Below are 15,697 nucleotides of genomic sequence, written 5' to 3' on the forward strand. Positions count from 1 at the left end.
ATGCCTGGCTCTAATTTTTGTATTTTTAGTAAAGTTGAGGTTTCACCATGTTGGCCAGGCTGGTCTCAAACTCCTGACCTCAAGTGATCCACCAGCCTTGGTCTCCCAAAGTGCTGGGATTATAGGCGTGAGCCACCATGCCCGGCCTGCACTGGGGATATCTTTCTAAATGTTGGTGTTGGAAGCCATCAGATCTAGATTTCGGTAAGACTTGATTTGATTATGCACATATACCTATAGTTTTTTAGGTCTAATTAACATAGTAGTTTAGAATCTGTAAAAAAGACAGAAGTTTGGGATTGATTTTTTTTAATCGAGCAGTTTGCTGTGTTTTCTGATTACAAATTACCATCAACTATACTTCTCTGGCCCCGACAAAAACAAGAGTTTTCCTTGTTTTTCACAAATTGCTTTTTTACTTGGAGGTGGTGGTGCCTATGTGTGAATCATTTACATTGTATATTCCAGTCATTGCGTCTTCATCCTGTGAATAAGCAACCATCACATCCAAGTTGTACAATGTGATTTAAAGAGTTTTATGAATGGATATATCTCTCATGTTTATGAAAAATATATTAATCCTTTACAAGTAGATGTCAGTTGTGGATAGTTATTTTATAAATATGCTCTTCTTCAGGCTTCTCTTGAATCTCAGTGTGTGCCCTAGAAACTGAGGAGATATGTTGGCCAAAGGAAATATCCAAATCATTACTATGAGTTCTGTGTCCCTTTGTTTTTTCTGTATGTTTAAAAGTATTTATCTATGGAAATGCAAATATTGTTCTACCACCTGCATATATCTGCTTTTCTTTACTCTAATTTGCCTTTGGGTTATTACCACTGTGCTTTACTTGGTAATAACCCAACTCTTTTTGCAGAAAGTAACTTCTATTGCCATTGCTGAAAAACCCTTTCACTCTCTTTTGTCATGTCTTACTGTTTCAGAGCGTATTTTGTTTGATCTTAACTATTGCTTGAGGCAAAACAGGTGGTTCCCTTCCTTGTTTTAAACTACAGCAGATCAAGGTTCTCTGATGATGGTAAACCTGAAGCCTTTATAAAGCCAAACTTGTTGTGTGCAAACTTTTCTCATTTTGCACCTGTCGTTTTTCATCACGGTTCATCATAGCTACCTCATGCTGTGTAGCCACATGGCCACCAAAATGACACTTACCATTACAAATAAGAGCACAGCTTGAGGTCTTACCAGCTTTTGTAGAAGGAGAATGTTTGAGGGAAAATGAAAATGAAAAAAAAAAAAGAATTTAACTCATTAAAGAATATTCCATATATTTTTATTCTTGTGTTTACTATTTAAGGTTATACACTATATATTGATTTTTAAATATATTTCAGAAAGAAGACTGATGAGAAATAGATGGAAGAGTATATAGGAAGAATGATTTGATGACCTTAGTGATTGCCATTAGGTAGTTTATTAATCTTTCCCATTGAAAAATAATGAAAGGAAAGTAAATGGAAATAAAGCAAAAATGGCTCAAGTGACTCAATATAATATATAATATAGTATATAGATTATACATATGTATGGATATATATGTACATATACACACATATACACATACACACATATATAATTTATATTTATGCTCTTTGCCAATTAAAATATTGATCTCACTATTTTATGCAATGCTAATTACTTAGAAATATTAAGTGTAATTTGCTCATCGATCTGAGTAAGAGGTTACTATTAATTTTATACATTTCTGCTTTTTCTGCATTTTTATGAAAAGACATCTTTACTATTATAGAAAAATCTATATTTAAAACCAATATTTAAAATATTATGAATTATGTAAACATACTTAAAACACAATAAAGCAGCACATTAAATGTATGCACACACACATAAAACTGGTATCATCTATACCAAACTCTAAAAGGTATGGTTCCAGGTAGTTGGACAATGCATGGTTTATGTTCTTTATTTAGTTTTTCCGGATTTGCTACATTTTCTCCTATAGATATATACAATATAAAATGAGGAAAATTATTTGAAAAAGACAAATTTAAACCCATACAAATCACTGTGACAAGAGGAATAATCTGAAGTTAATTCAAACTTCACTAAACCCAGCAAAATAAGTATGAGGTAATTATTTTTGTGGGAAGGTAATTGACCTGTGCATTTAATATAGTTTGAGGTAACTATGCAAATAAAGTTTTATTATTATCAAAAGTATAGTCAGATAATATGGGAGACAAATTTCAAACAATTTAGAAGAAAAATATACAAGAGGTGACAGCATGAGATGATGTAAAAAAAAAATAAGTAATGCAAGTTTTCTGCTGTTTTCTGAAGTGAATTTGCTTTTAGTATTTTTAATGACATCAAAGAAGGGGAACAAAGCACCCAAAATGCAAGTTATGAAATGTCTATACAATGGTTAGGGAAAAATGATACGAAAAGGGATTTAGAATGAAGACATGTAAAAGAAAATATATTTTATGACATTTTCTTTCAGGCCAAGTGTTAAGTATATCATATACATTATTAAAAATGGTTTCAGAGACAAAGTAGCTTCATGAATTGTTGCTATAATATGAGGTGTATCTATCTTGACTCTGCTAAATAATTATCAAAGTCAACATTCTGGATGTCCCAGAAAGGAGAAATCAAGACTTGTAAGAACACTAAAATGTAATTATATCCTAGAGATTTTCTAAATCTAGAACTTTCCATTTTTATATCTAAAGAGATCTACAAAACCAGCCTGTGATGATTTAAGTTCATTTTTTCAAGTGAATGCTAGTAATTTCTTAGTAATGCTTAATTAGTAATGCTTAATATTAGTAATTTATACCTCAAAACTGAAAAGATGTAGTTCTGAGACAGAAGAGAGCATCTGTGGTTATTTTGGTTATGAATTTTTTGATAATGGTTAGCATGAGGGTGAAATACATGTGTATAAATATATGTATAGCCACACATACATATATACACACACATATACATATATATACGTGTGTGTGTGTATATATACACACACACACACACACATCCACTATATTTATTGGACCATGTGTTCAGAAACTGCTATGGTAATCGTACCCAATGTCTATTTGATTTATTTCTCTATACAAATTGTGCTCAGTAAATATTTGTTAAATTGAACATTTTTCTCAAAAATACACTTATTTAAAAGATGAATTTACAAACATCTGCATTTACCTTAACAAAGCAATGATTTTATGTATAAGGCCCAGTGACTGCTGAAATTAATTAACAGTTTTAAGTATTAATCTTGAATAGTTTCTCATGGAATGGCTCACAGATTGAATTCTGTGTCACTATGAGCATTCAAAACCCTAAATGCAGTTAAAAATAAACTACCTGCTATTGCAGTGAAATTGCCAGTGAATTAGCACTTAAGCAATTTTAGCAAAGCAGGTGTACAAGCATGCTGCCACCTCAGAACTCTTCCTCAGGTATTATCCATTGTGAATGGAAAACGGTAAAATGCCATAGGTAGAGAGAAATTTTTTAAATTTAAATCTCATTTTCAAAGTACCCTTTTAGTGCTATTTAGTGTGAGAAGAATATTGACAATTTATGTAACTTTCTCCCGTTTAACATATGCTATAACTTTTATTCCGTATAAAATTCCTGCTTTCTTCATGGATTTCCTTTTCTAATGATAGGAGTGAGTTTTAGTTAGGAAAATTATACCCCAAAGATACAGTTAAAATTAATTTTATCTGTGACTTGAGTAGTTTTCAATTTTTCTGTTTGAGTTAAATTACAGTAAATCATCATGCATATTAATTCCATTTGATATAATTTATTTAGTGTTCATGAAATTGATTTTTTAATCAAGAATGTCCCACTATTATTATGCAGAAAGCTAAAAAAAGTGATAAAATAAATGTATTGAAGGTTATCTAAATTTATAGTTAGTTTTTACCTGATTTTAATTAATAAATACGGGATTGTCAGTTGAACACTTAAAAAGCCTCTTCATTTTCATATTTTTATACAATTTTTAAATACAAAGCTTACACTATGTTGATTATAAATATTATATTTAAAATTAATATTTATGTTTTATACTTTTATTTATAATTGATGACTCAAGTCTTTCTATATTTAGGATAGAGCCCACTGCTATGAAACAAATGTTTGTAGATTTAGTCATTCAACATCATAATCAATTGTTCTGGCAATTTGATTTCAAAAGTTGAAACTTAAAATTTTTATAGTTTTGCTGTAAAAACAGGTGATAGTCGGGGATAGTTGACCAGAAATTTACAAAGAGAATATCTTATTGTGTAAAAAATCACTCAAGAAATCTCTATCTGAATTATTTTATCATAAGAGCAAAAACAATCAGTTTTGAACTACGTCACCCAGAGAATACATTTACATCTTTAGTCTCTCTTTTCATAGTTCTAACACTCTTTGCCTATAAATTTCAAAACTGTATTATGTTTCCAAGGAGATAAAGATAAACACTTGTCCTTGAACAATTATTCCCTCCAATATTCCATTGAATTCCTTTTACATTGAATTATTTTTATCTGATATTAATATTACTTCAATTTTTTATTAGTAATTGTCTAATTTGTCTACTTCTATTCCTGTATTTTCAGTTTTTGTGTATCTTTTTTGAATGTCTTAAACATTTTTTATCATAGCAATTTTTAAGCATTATTTAATCCAATTTGTGAGTGTTTTTAAAGAATTACGTTTAACTTACATTTATTGTCCTTGCTATATGTATAATGCATGTGTATGTATGAGGCTAACCTTATTTTTTTAATCACCATGCATTCTTGCTGTAATAATTTACTGACTGATTTGCATTTCCTGCATTTAGTAAACTGATGCATTTTGCTTGTTCTGTGTTTCTTCCAACACCTCATCTTTAAAGGTTTTCTTGTTAAACATCATCTATTCTGTAGTACCTTAAATATTTAACACCTATTTATACGTGTTTTTGATAAATTTTTAAAAGTAATTAATAAATGCATTTACCCAATAAAGAAGATCACTTGTGATAAGAGCTTGACTTCTGCTTTAAACTCTCCAACTTGATAAAAAGTAATTAACATTTTAAAGCATATTGATATTTTAAATTTATTAACAATTATTTAGGCTTCACTTCCAATGTATTATATATTAATGCTATCATAATGTATATATTCTTAAGAAAATTACTTTTTAAGATTATCTATTTAAAGCTTTTCTATGTTGACAAACTGATACAATAATACTGTTTTTTAAAACAACAATATTACTATGGTCGTCAATTTGCTATTTGAGCAGGGCTTTGCAGGAACAGCTTGTCTTTGCTGTACTTAGTTAGCATCATTAGGGTTACTCTGAAGCTGGAGGTTAAATCACCACAGTTTGTTTACTCACATATCTGGCAGTTGATCCTGGCTGTCAGCAGGGTCCTTAGCTAGACCTATGTGCTTAAACATGTCAACATGACTTCTTCATGTAGCCTCAGCCTCTTCATAAGATGACGTCTGAGTTCCAAAAGGCAAGGGTCCTAAAAAAAAAAGTCAAGTGGAAGCTGCACCGTCTTTCTAAGCTAGCCTAATATATTACTTAGTCTCACTTCTGCTACCTTCGATTTGTTTATTTATTTATTTAATTAGCCCTCCCCCAGCCCCGCATCCTGTGTTTAATGTTTCGTAGCAGGATGCCCAACATAGAACATAATTGAAAGTACTCGGCTGTGCAAAAGAGGGACTAGTGCTTAAGTACAAATGGGGAACATGATTCTTTTGTTTTAAATAAATACTTAAACACGACTTGGGTCCTACAAGCATCCGGACTTCTAGGTCTGAGTGAGTATTGGAGTGCCTCGCCCGTGGGCCCACCAGGACACCCTAGTTCCCTTCCCCTACTGATCAAGACTTGGAATCCGGTACCGATGGTTGGATCACAATGCGCCCCTTTTCTTTTCTCTTTTCTTTTCCTTTTTTTTTTTTTTCTTTTCTTTTTTCTTTTCTTTTTTCTTTTGAGACGTAGTCTCGCTCTGTCGCCCAGGCTGGAGTGCAGTGGCGCGATCTCGGCTCATTGCAAGCTCCGCCTCCCGGGTTCACGCCATTCTCCTGCCTCAGCCTCCCGAGGTAGCTGGGACTACAGGCGCCCGCCACCACGCTCGGCCAATGCGCCCCTTTTCTAGAGCATTTCCTGGCCATCTACAGGCAGGGTCCGGCTGGGAAAAAGACGACTGGAATTTCTCGAATGTCGATGGTTTGCACACTTGAGGATTCCACGTGGTTCTCTTGGTTCCTTTGGTGTGTGTGTGTGGAGGATGCCAAGGCCCTTTGCTGACCTTCAGCTCGTCGTACAGGACCAGCACGAAGCCCGCCCCCACCCCCATGCCTCTGAGGGCGTTGGACCACACGCCCTTGAAAAAGGCCTCGCCCTGCTCGTCTCTGAAGATCTTCCTCCAACAGTCGACGGTGCCCGTGTACATGATGTCAGCTCCTTTGCGCCGGGACTGCATCATCGTCCGCCGCCGCACTGTGTCGAAGGGGTAGGAGACCACGCCAGCCACGGCCGTCACGGTCTGCGCGATCATCCAGCTCACCAGGATGTGTGTGTGCTTGGGGTCGGGGAACATGCCCTTGGCCGTATCGTACACCCTGAAGTAGGCTGCCTGGTAGGTGATGATGGCCTGCACGGAGACGCTGAAGCCCTGGTAAAGGCCCCGGATGCCGTCAGACTTGCTGATCTTCACTAGGCCGTCTCCCAGGCCTCGGAACTCGCGCTCCGTGCCTGACTTTCCCACGTCGGCTGCCAGGCGGGTTCTGGTGAAATCCAGGGGATACACGATGGCCGTGCTGCCAGAGGCCAGGTTGCCCGCAAAGTACCTGCAGAACTGCGTGTGCTTGTCCACGCCCGCCAGGAAGATCTGCTTGTACTTATCCTTGAAGGCGAAATTGAGGGCTTGCGTGGGGGAGTAGCGGATGACATTGGCCAGGCTGCCCCTCCAGAAGGACAGCACGCCCTGATCTTTGGGGATGCGGACGATGCAGTCCACGATGCCCTTGCACTGCTTGGCGGCGGCCATCGGCATGCTGGCCTGCTGCATCTGCAGCAGCAGCTGGACCCGCTTGATCGATGCCACGGCTGTCTTGGAGATAGCGGCGGTGATGCCTCCGGCTAGGAAGTCCTTGGCGAAGGAGATGGCTTGTTCCGTCATGGTGGCCTGGCGGGCAGCGGAGCGGGCGGACAGCAGGAGAGCAGGCGCGGAGAGTGAAGGGAGGGCGTCGCTGGCTCAGCCCTGGCCACCAGGACCGAAAGCAGCTGCAGTCTATTTATTAATTATGATCTCCAAAGGTTCCCACCTCCTTATAGAAGAGAGGCAAGGTTCTGGAAGAGTTAGGTTGGACTGAGATATTGCCATGACCATTATGAAAAATATAGCCTACCACGGTCTTCCTTGTCATCAAAACAGCTCTTATTCTGCTCACATGCTGAATATAATCATCTGTGTCCCAGGCCTCCACCCATAAAGTCTCATTCTATCAGAGATTCCGGCTTAGGTATAGGAGTTCCAGGTGTGGATGAGTTTTCTTGGGTGTAGCACTTCAATTATAGCTCCGCTGATTTTCTCTCAATTTGAAAACTTGTAAATTAATGAGGCAAGTCCTCTGTCCTCTATATTCAACATATAATACAGAGAAAGACGTAGGATAACTATAATAGATGCTTTCACTCCAAAAGGCAGCAATGGGAGGCTTGCCATCATTGGTCCTAGCAATTCTGAAACCCACTGAGTGCTGTTTGTCAGTTCCTTGCTTCCCTAACCACATTCAGTCCTAATTCTTTGGTCTAATGTTCCGTGACTCTTTGCTGTGCCCATTGGGCTTACATCTTTGCATCACCAGTTATTCTTCCTTTTCAATTAAAAAAATATATCATGCTTGCAACCGAGTAGTTTTCTCAGCCTCCTTGCTGCTCATGGTAGTTCAGGGGTCTACATAACACTCTTCATTGTGACTTTGTTTCAGTTCAAGCTGACATAATTTGCTTAAAATCTGTGTGGGTTTTATCTAATTCCATTATAATGCAATCTATTAGATAAAAGCCACACCCCAAAACTTCATTAAAGTAAGCTCTTCTTTATGCAGGAGTTTAGAGATGTTAGACCATTTTCAGATGGTCTTTATTATTTCTTATAAGAAATTCATGAATTATTTGTATCATTGTCTATTTAAATGTAAACTGTACTGTTTCTCCGGATACTATCAATATTATTTATTTTGTTTAAAGTTGTACTATGATAGCACAGGGGATTGTTTTCTTTTTCTTCTCTTTTCTTTCTTTTTCTTTTCTTTTCTTTTTTTTTTTTTTTTTTTTTTTTGAGACGGTATCATTATGTCTGTCACCACCCAGGCTGGTGTGCAGTGGTGTGATCATAGCTCACTGTAGCCTGGACCTTCCTGGTTTCAGGTGATTCTTCCCCCTCAGCCTCCCTAGTAGTTGGGACTATAGGCATGTGCCACCACACCCAGCCAATTCTTGTATTTTTAGTAGAGACAAGGTTTTGCCTTGTTGCCCAGGCTGGTCTCAAACTCTTAGACTTAAACAATCCACCAGCCTCAGCCTCCCAAAATGTTGGTACTACAGGCATGAGCAACCACGCTAGGCATAGGATATAGTTTTCTTTGTATTAATTATGCTTGATGCTCACTGAGCTTTTATAGCTTCACGTTAATAAATACTTGGCTGTTATTTTATCTTTTTTTTTTTTCTAACCTTTTTCCACCTTTTTTTTTTTTTTCTTGCTAGACTCACTTAGCATTTTCTGACTTAACACACTGATATTGCCTTACAGGACTCTATGTATATATTTTATTTGTTCATAGAATTTATTTTTAGTTATTTTTCATAGTTTCCATGTATTTGCTATTTCCCATCTGTTCATTTTGTTAATGTTTCATCTGAGGATCTTGAATATATGTGTAATACCTTTAAAAATGTCCTTGTTTGTTAGCTCCAACATCTGATCATAGTGATGACTGTTTTTTTCTTTTTTATATATTTTTTTCACTTTTGTGGGTACATAGCAGATGTATCTATTTTTGGTGGTACATACAACATTTTGTTACAGGAGTGCAATGCATAATAATCATATCATGGAAAATGGAGTATTTATTCACTCAAGCATTTATCCTTTGCATTATAAACAATCCAATTATACTCTTCATTATTTTAAAATGTACAATTACATTATTGTTGACTATAGTCACCCTTTTATGCTATCAAATACTAGGTCTTATTTTTTTTTTTTGTACCAATTAACAATTCCCACCTCCCCACCAACCCCCTACTATACTTTCCAGCCTCTGGTAACTATTTCTATTTTTACTCTCTATTTCTATGGGTTTAATTGTTTTGATTTTTAGATCCTACAAATAAGTGAGAACATGTGATGTTTGTCTTTCTGTTCCTAGCTTACTTCACTTAACATAATGACCTCCAGTTTCATCCATGTGGTTGCAAATGACTGAATGCCATTCTTTTCTTATGGCTGAATAGCACTCCATTGTGTGTAAGTACCACATTTTTCTTATCTGTTCATCTGTTTTTTTTTTTTTTTTTTTTTTTTAACAGTTTTGCTCTTGTTGCCCAAGCTGGAGTGCAATGGCATGATCTTGGCTCACCACAACCTCCGCCTCCTGGGTTCAAGCAATTCTCCTGCCTCAGCCTCCTGAGTAGCTGGGATTACAGGCATGTGCCAGCATGCCTGGCTCATTTTGTATTTTTATTGGGATCAGGGTTTCTCCATGTTGGTCAGGCTGGTCTTGAGCTCCCGACCTCAGGTGATCCACTCGCCTTGGCCTCCCAAAGTGCTGGGATTACAGGCGTGAGCCACCGGGACCAGCCTGGAAAATATTTTAAGTAAGCGAAGTTCACATGGAGCTGGAGGCCATTATCCCTAGAAAACTAATGGGGGAACAGAAAACTAAATATTGCAGTGCTAGGGTTTGAGTTTGATTTGGAGTCTGTAATTTTGCCATTTCTATATGTGTCATGATCTACGGTAAGGGATATTTAAAACTCTGCCATCCAGTCACTCATAATAAAAAAATACATTTGAATAGGCTGATTGATGATAAATATTCTATATATCTAAGACATCCATGTTCAACATGAATTTAGGTATTGTGATTGCTATGACTTGGAAAATAAACTCTCCCTTTTCTGACATTAAAACCTATAGAAACAATCTCCTCTCATTTTCAGTAGCAAAACAAATAACACTGTCTCATGCCATATCCATTTCTTATTTACTCAGCAGAATTTCCCATGGGTGGTAATTAATGTTTAGGACAGGTGGATTTTTCAGGTTTGGGGTTTCAGCTACCCGAAAGTTAGTTGAATTACCCCAAGATTTATTTTCTTATAATTAATATCCTAGGAAAATAATATACCTTTTATACTATGACTAAAATTTTGTATAGAACAGCAACAGGAAAAGAAAATCCGTTTTTCTACCAACTGTGATTTCTTTTAGCTCTGAAAGAGAGATGTGTGAATAATAAATAGATGTACTGAACTTGAGAGAAAAGTGTTTTTCTGTGTCAAAGATTTAAATGTAAGTTGCAAGCATAATTCTGGTTTACTGCACATCTGTAGTGACTTTGTAAGGAACAATAAGTTTATTATGTCAAGGACAGCATGAGTCAATGGTTTTAGGGGATTTAATAATAACCATGAAAAATCTGTACTATGTTATATTGGCTGTGACATATCTTGCAAAGTGTCATGTAGGACTTGCTGAATTGTATCACTGAAGGCTGCAATCCTTAAGCAGAGAAAGTTCTTTAAATGTAGGTCACTGTGTTCTTTTGTATAATCAGATAGAAATAGCCAGAAAGCATTTTATGACACTCAAATAACAAAAATGAAAATCATATTATTCACTCATTTTAAGTTGTAACCCATAATAGACACTACATAAATGATCTTATTATCTAAATGTCAGTTAATGAATAGTGAATCTTCAAAAGTTTTGAGTTTCAGTTGTTTAGAGTAATATAGTAGATATGAAAAAGTGAGCTATTCAGAATAATGCTTAGCGTTCTATTTCATCTACTCCAGAAGCTACTGTGGTATGAACAATTCAGGAAATAATGATATTGATCGTATGGCAGTAGTAGTAAAATGATAATGAAAAATTACTGTACACTCTCTATGTGCCTATTAAAAACATTTAATATTTCCCTTAAATGTGTGTATTAACGATGGGGTAAGATTATGGAGAGAATTGAAGCATGCAGAGATTTGTTGGTGAACTGCAACTTCTTTTCTTAAGGAGAGTTACCAATACTTTTAATATCAGTTAGTGGCTGAAAATCTTAAGCTTTGACTCACCAGAGGTCATTTCTACAGGGCAGATATTTCAGCAGAGACTTTAAGGGTGTGATGGATCTACAGTAAATATATTAGAGATCAGTAGGGCTTCAAGCACACTGATAATTTCTCTCTCAAGTTATTTGGTAAATAATGAAGTTGCATTGGGAAGGAACATAAAAAGTCTAGGGAGAAAGTATATAAATAGAAGAGAAGAGTTTTTATTTTTGTCTGTTAAATTTTCTTGCACTGCCATCAAGGACTCAAGATTATAGTTCAGGGACCATGAGAGGAAGGGTTTCCATGTAAAGCTCTCCATTTAAAGAATGTAGGTAAAGAAACATCGTGTAAAGAAACATAGTGGTGAATGTTCATTGCAGCACTATTCACAATAGCAAAGATATGGAATCAACCTAAATTCCTGTCAATGACAGATTGGATAAACAAACTGTGGTATATATGCACCATAGAATACTATGCAGCCATAAAAAGAGCAAGATCATGTCTTTTGTAGGAACACATATGGAGCTGGAGGCCATTATCCCTAGCAAACTAATGGGGGAACAGAAAACTAAATATTGCATGTTTTCACTTGTAAGTGGGAGCTAAATGATAAGAACTCATGGACACAAAGAGGGAATGATAGACACTGAGGCCTATGTATGGGTGAACAGTGGGAGCAAAAAAAAAATAATAACTTTTGGGTACTAGGCTTAGTACCTGGGTGATGAAATAATTTGTACAACAAACCACAGTGGCACAAATTTACCTATGTACCAAACCTGCACATGTACTCCTGACATAATATGAAAGTTTTTTAAAAGCCCAGAAAAATAAAAAAACAGAGGGAACAAACAGAAAATAGCAGATTAAGCCTTAACAACAATAATTACATTAAATGTAGATGACCTCATTAAAACAACTGAACTCATGCAAATAGAGAGTAGAATGATGGCTACCAGAGGTTGGGAAGAGTAGTATGAGGGTAGGAGGGACATTAAGGAAAGAAGAGATGGTTAATGGTTACAAAAAAAAATTTAGAATGAATAAAATCTGGTATTTGATAGCACAACAGTGCATCTATAGTCAATGTTAATTTAATTGTACATTTAAAAATAACTAAAAGCATATAATTGGATTGTTTGTAACACAAAGGATAAATGCTTGAGGTGGATATACCATTTACCCTGATGTAATTGTTATACTTTGTATGCCTGCATCAAAATATTCCATATAGCTCATAAATATATATACCTACTATGTACTCACAAAAATTAAAATTAAATTTTTTAAGAAAAATGTAAATGGTCCAATATACCAATTAAGAGATTGAAAGCATGGATTAGGCTGGGCACGGTGGCTCAGGCCTGTAATCCCAGCATTTTGGGAGGCCGAGGAGGGTGGATCATTCGAGGTCAGGAGTTAAAGACCAGCCTGGCCAACATGATGAAACCCCGTCTCTACTAAAAATACAAAAATTAACCAGGCCTGGTGACGGGAGCCGGTAATCCCAGCTACTCGGGAGGTTAAGGCAGGAGAATCCCTTGAACCCGGGAAGTAGGGGTTGCAGTGAGCTGAGGTCGCGCCACTGTACTCCAGCCTGGGAGACAAAGTGAGACTCTCTCTCAAAAAAAAAAAAAAAAAAAAAAAAAAAAAAGTGGATTAGAAACATAACCCAACTAAAAAGAATAAATAAAATATAAAGAATATAGTTAGCTGCACTTCAGGAACAAATGTGACACAGAGACAGAACAGAGACCTAAAAAAAGTTTAACTTAGGCTTTATTTAGCCCAGACATGATGGAATTGAAGTAGTAATTTCACAGCAGCAGAAAAGATGAAACTATCTTGAATAAAGGTAACATAATCTGGATATTTACAAAATTGGAAAATACTGCCTAACATTCAATAAAATAATTTCTAGGCATGCCAAGAGAAAATATGTTACTGAAAACAAGAGAAAAAGGAGATAATAGAAATGGACCCACAAGAAATTTAGATACTGAAATTATCAGGTAAATACTTTCAATAATCATTAATTTGTCAAGAAAAGAGAGTAAATAAATGACACAAGAAATGAACATATGGATGGCTTTACCAGATAATCACATTTATTAAAATAAGTTATATAAAACTTCCTGAATGAAATATAATATCTCAAATCGAATATTAGACATAGGAGAAAACGTGATGAGTTCACTAGAAACAGATTGTTAGAGAATATTCAAGCTGAAGCAAAGCCAGAAAAAGAGGGAAAATGGAAAAGTCAATTTTAAGGCACATGTGGGAAGAAGATTATGTCAGAAAGAAAGTTAGTTAGAGGCTAATTTGTTTAGATTGTTCTATGGAGTTAATTTAAATCTTTGGCTATTATGTGAAGTGTAATGAGAGCAACTTAAGAGTTTGAAGTGTAATGAGAGCAACTTAAGAGTTTTATGCTGTGGAGTGAGTAATCTGATACATGTTTTGAAGACTTATCTGGCTGCCCTGTAGAAGATAGGTGGGGGCAGCCACTTGAGAAGCAAATATAGTAGTCCAGGTCATCAATAATAGTGATCTGGATTGTGGGTTATCAATAGACAGTTTGAAGATTTGGCTTAAGGCATTGATCATTTATTGGATATAAGAGATAAAAAGAGCATAAAATTGTTCTAGAATGTTATGAGAGTATTTCTTCATTAAAGGTTTAGAGACTTAGACATTTTTATAAGGTTTAGAGACTTAGACATTTTTATGTCAGCTGTCATAACCACTTTTTATTTATGGCAAGAATTACAGTGTGTGTGCATGAGTGAGAGAGAGAGAGAGAGACAGAGACAAAGAGATGGATACCTGATATGTATCAGATATTAAGATAATCCTTTGAGAACATAAAAATGTAATACTCATGTCTGAAGGATTTTTAAAATTGTACTTTGTTTTTCTGTGTGATTATCTATAGTCTACTTTCCTGTATCAGCTATAAGTCAAATAAAATTAAAAATACCACTTTTTATTTCATCTACAAATATGATTATATTAATGCCAATTATCTACAATATTGTATTACAATATAAAAAAATAGAAAAACACCAGGGATTAGATTTGCTATTACTATTTCTATTTACTATTTAGTATTTCTATTTGCTATTGCTGTTAGTATTGCTATTTCAATAATCTGGGTGGATAAATAGAAAAAATGAGAATGAGACATAAAAGACTAGATAAGGGGAGAAAAAGTGATAAAAATAAATAGGAAACAAACAGAAAGCTCAAATATTGCGTTAATTTAACAGGCATATCTTTGTGCATATTTTAGAGAACTCTATAAGCGGGACTGGGAGGAATAAGTAATAAGATGGGGTGTGATAAAACAGACATTGAAAAGGACCCATGCCAAAATGATTTTTTTCAGGGTAACTTCTCCCTATTAGAAGTCATTTTTACAATTGCATGAAAAGATTTATGCTGTGTTTAATGTGACGTATAATCTACAATGAATAAGTAATTTGGCTCTGTTTCCAGGTCTTGATATAGTAATTTGATTGTCTTGATATAATCATATAAGCATTAATAGATCTATTTATTATCTGCCAACTAAGAGGTAATTGGGTTTAAGAAAAAGGTAGCAAATATGGTTTATTTCAGGCCAGAAGCCAGGAAGCTCCTTTTTGTGAGGTTCTGCCTCAAGAGAGAAATCCAGGCCAGGCATGGTGGCTCATGACTGTAATCCCAGCACTTTGGAAGACTGAGCTGGAAAGATTTCTTGAGCCCAAGAGTCCAAGACCAGCCTGGACAACATAGTGAGAACCATCTCCACAAAAGAAAACAAAATGAGACAGAGAGAGATCCAAGAGGTGATAGCAGGGTTTCCAGGCACTGTCATGATGTCCCTGCATGCTTCCTGGGGCTGATGGATAAAGACTCCAACAGACAATTGAGATAAGACACAAAATCTCAAAGACAAATTTGACTAGCTGATAATTTTGGCAATGGGCAGCCTGATAAAGAATATCATGGAAGACTATACATATTATTTTCCCAGAATTAATTTTAAAACTTCAGTGTAGGTCACTCTAAATAGTAGAAAAGTTTCTGAACTGCGGCAGAAGCAAATTCTTTCTTTAGAATGTTTGATGTCAGAAGCAAATTCTTTAGATTGTTTGATGTCTTTGTCTGGACTGTAATCTAACTCACAAGCTTTGCTGTGATTTCATGCAGTTGTTTCCTTTCATGTCAGGTTCTAAAAGCACTATCCCTAGACAGAACTCTTTTTCTTCTTTTTTGGTTGAAAGAGAATACAATTTTAGTATTGCTTCAACCCTAGTGGTAATCAGATACGTCTCAAATATGAATGTACTCTAAGAAGTTGTA

At 35.7% G+C, this 15,697-nt stretch overlaps 1 protein-coding gene across 1 annotated transcript in view; it reads right to left on the reverse strand.

The window, feature by feature from the left end:
* LOC101131374 (ADP/ATP translocase 3-like) overlaps positions 1-7,199 on the reverse strand; it is a 37,173-nt gene extending 29,974 nt beyond the window's left edge. The window contains exons 1-2 of the mRNA XM_055350065.2: positions 6,312-7,199; positions 420-484 (exon numbers count right to left, since the gene is read on the reverse strand). Of these exons, the coding sequence (XP_055206040.2) occupies positions 420-484; positions 6,312-7,184 (938 nt within the window). The 5' untranslated portion in view covers positions 7,185-7,199. The remainder of the gene's footprint in view (positions 1-419; positions 485-6,311) is intronic.
* Between the last annotated feature and the right edge of the window lie 8,498 nt (positions 7,200-15,697).

This window comes from Gorilla gorilla, chromosome 13 (assembly GCF_029281585.2).
Source record: "Gorilla gorilla gorilla isolate KB3781 chromosome 13, NHGRI_mGorGor1-v2.1_pri, whole genome shotgun sequence".
NCBI lineage: Eukaryota > Metazoa > Chordata > Mammalia > Primates > Hominidae > Gorilla > Gorilla gorilla.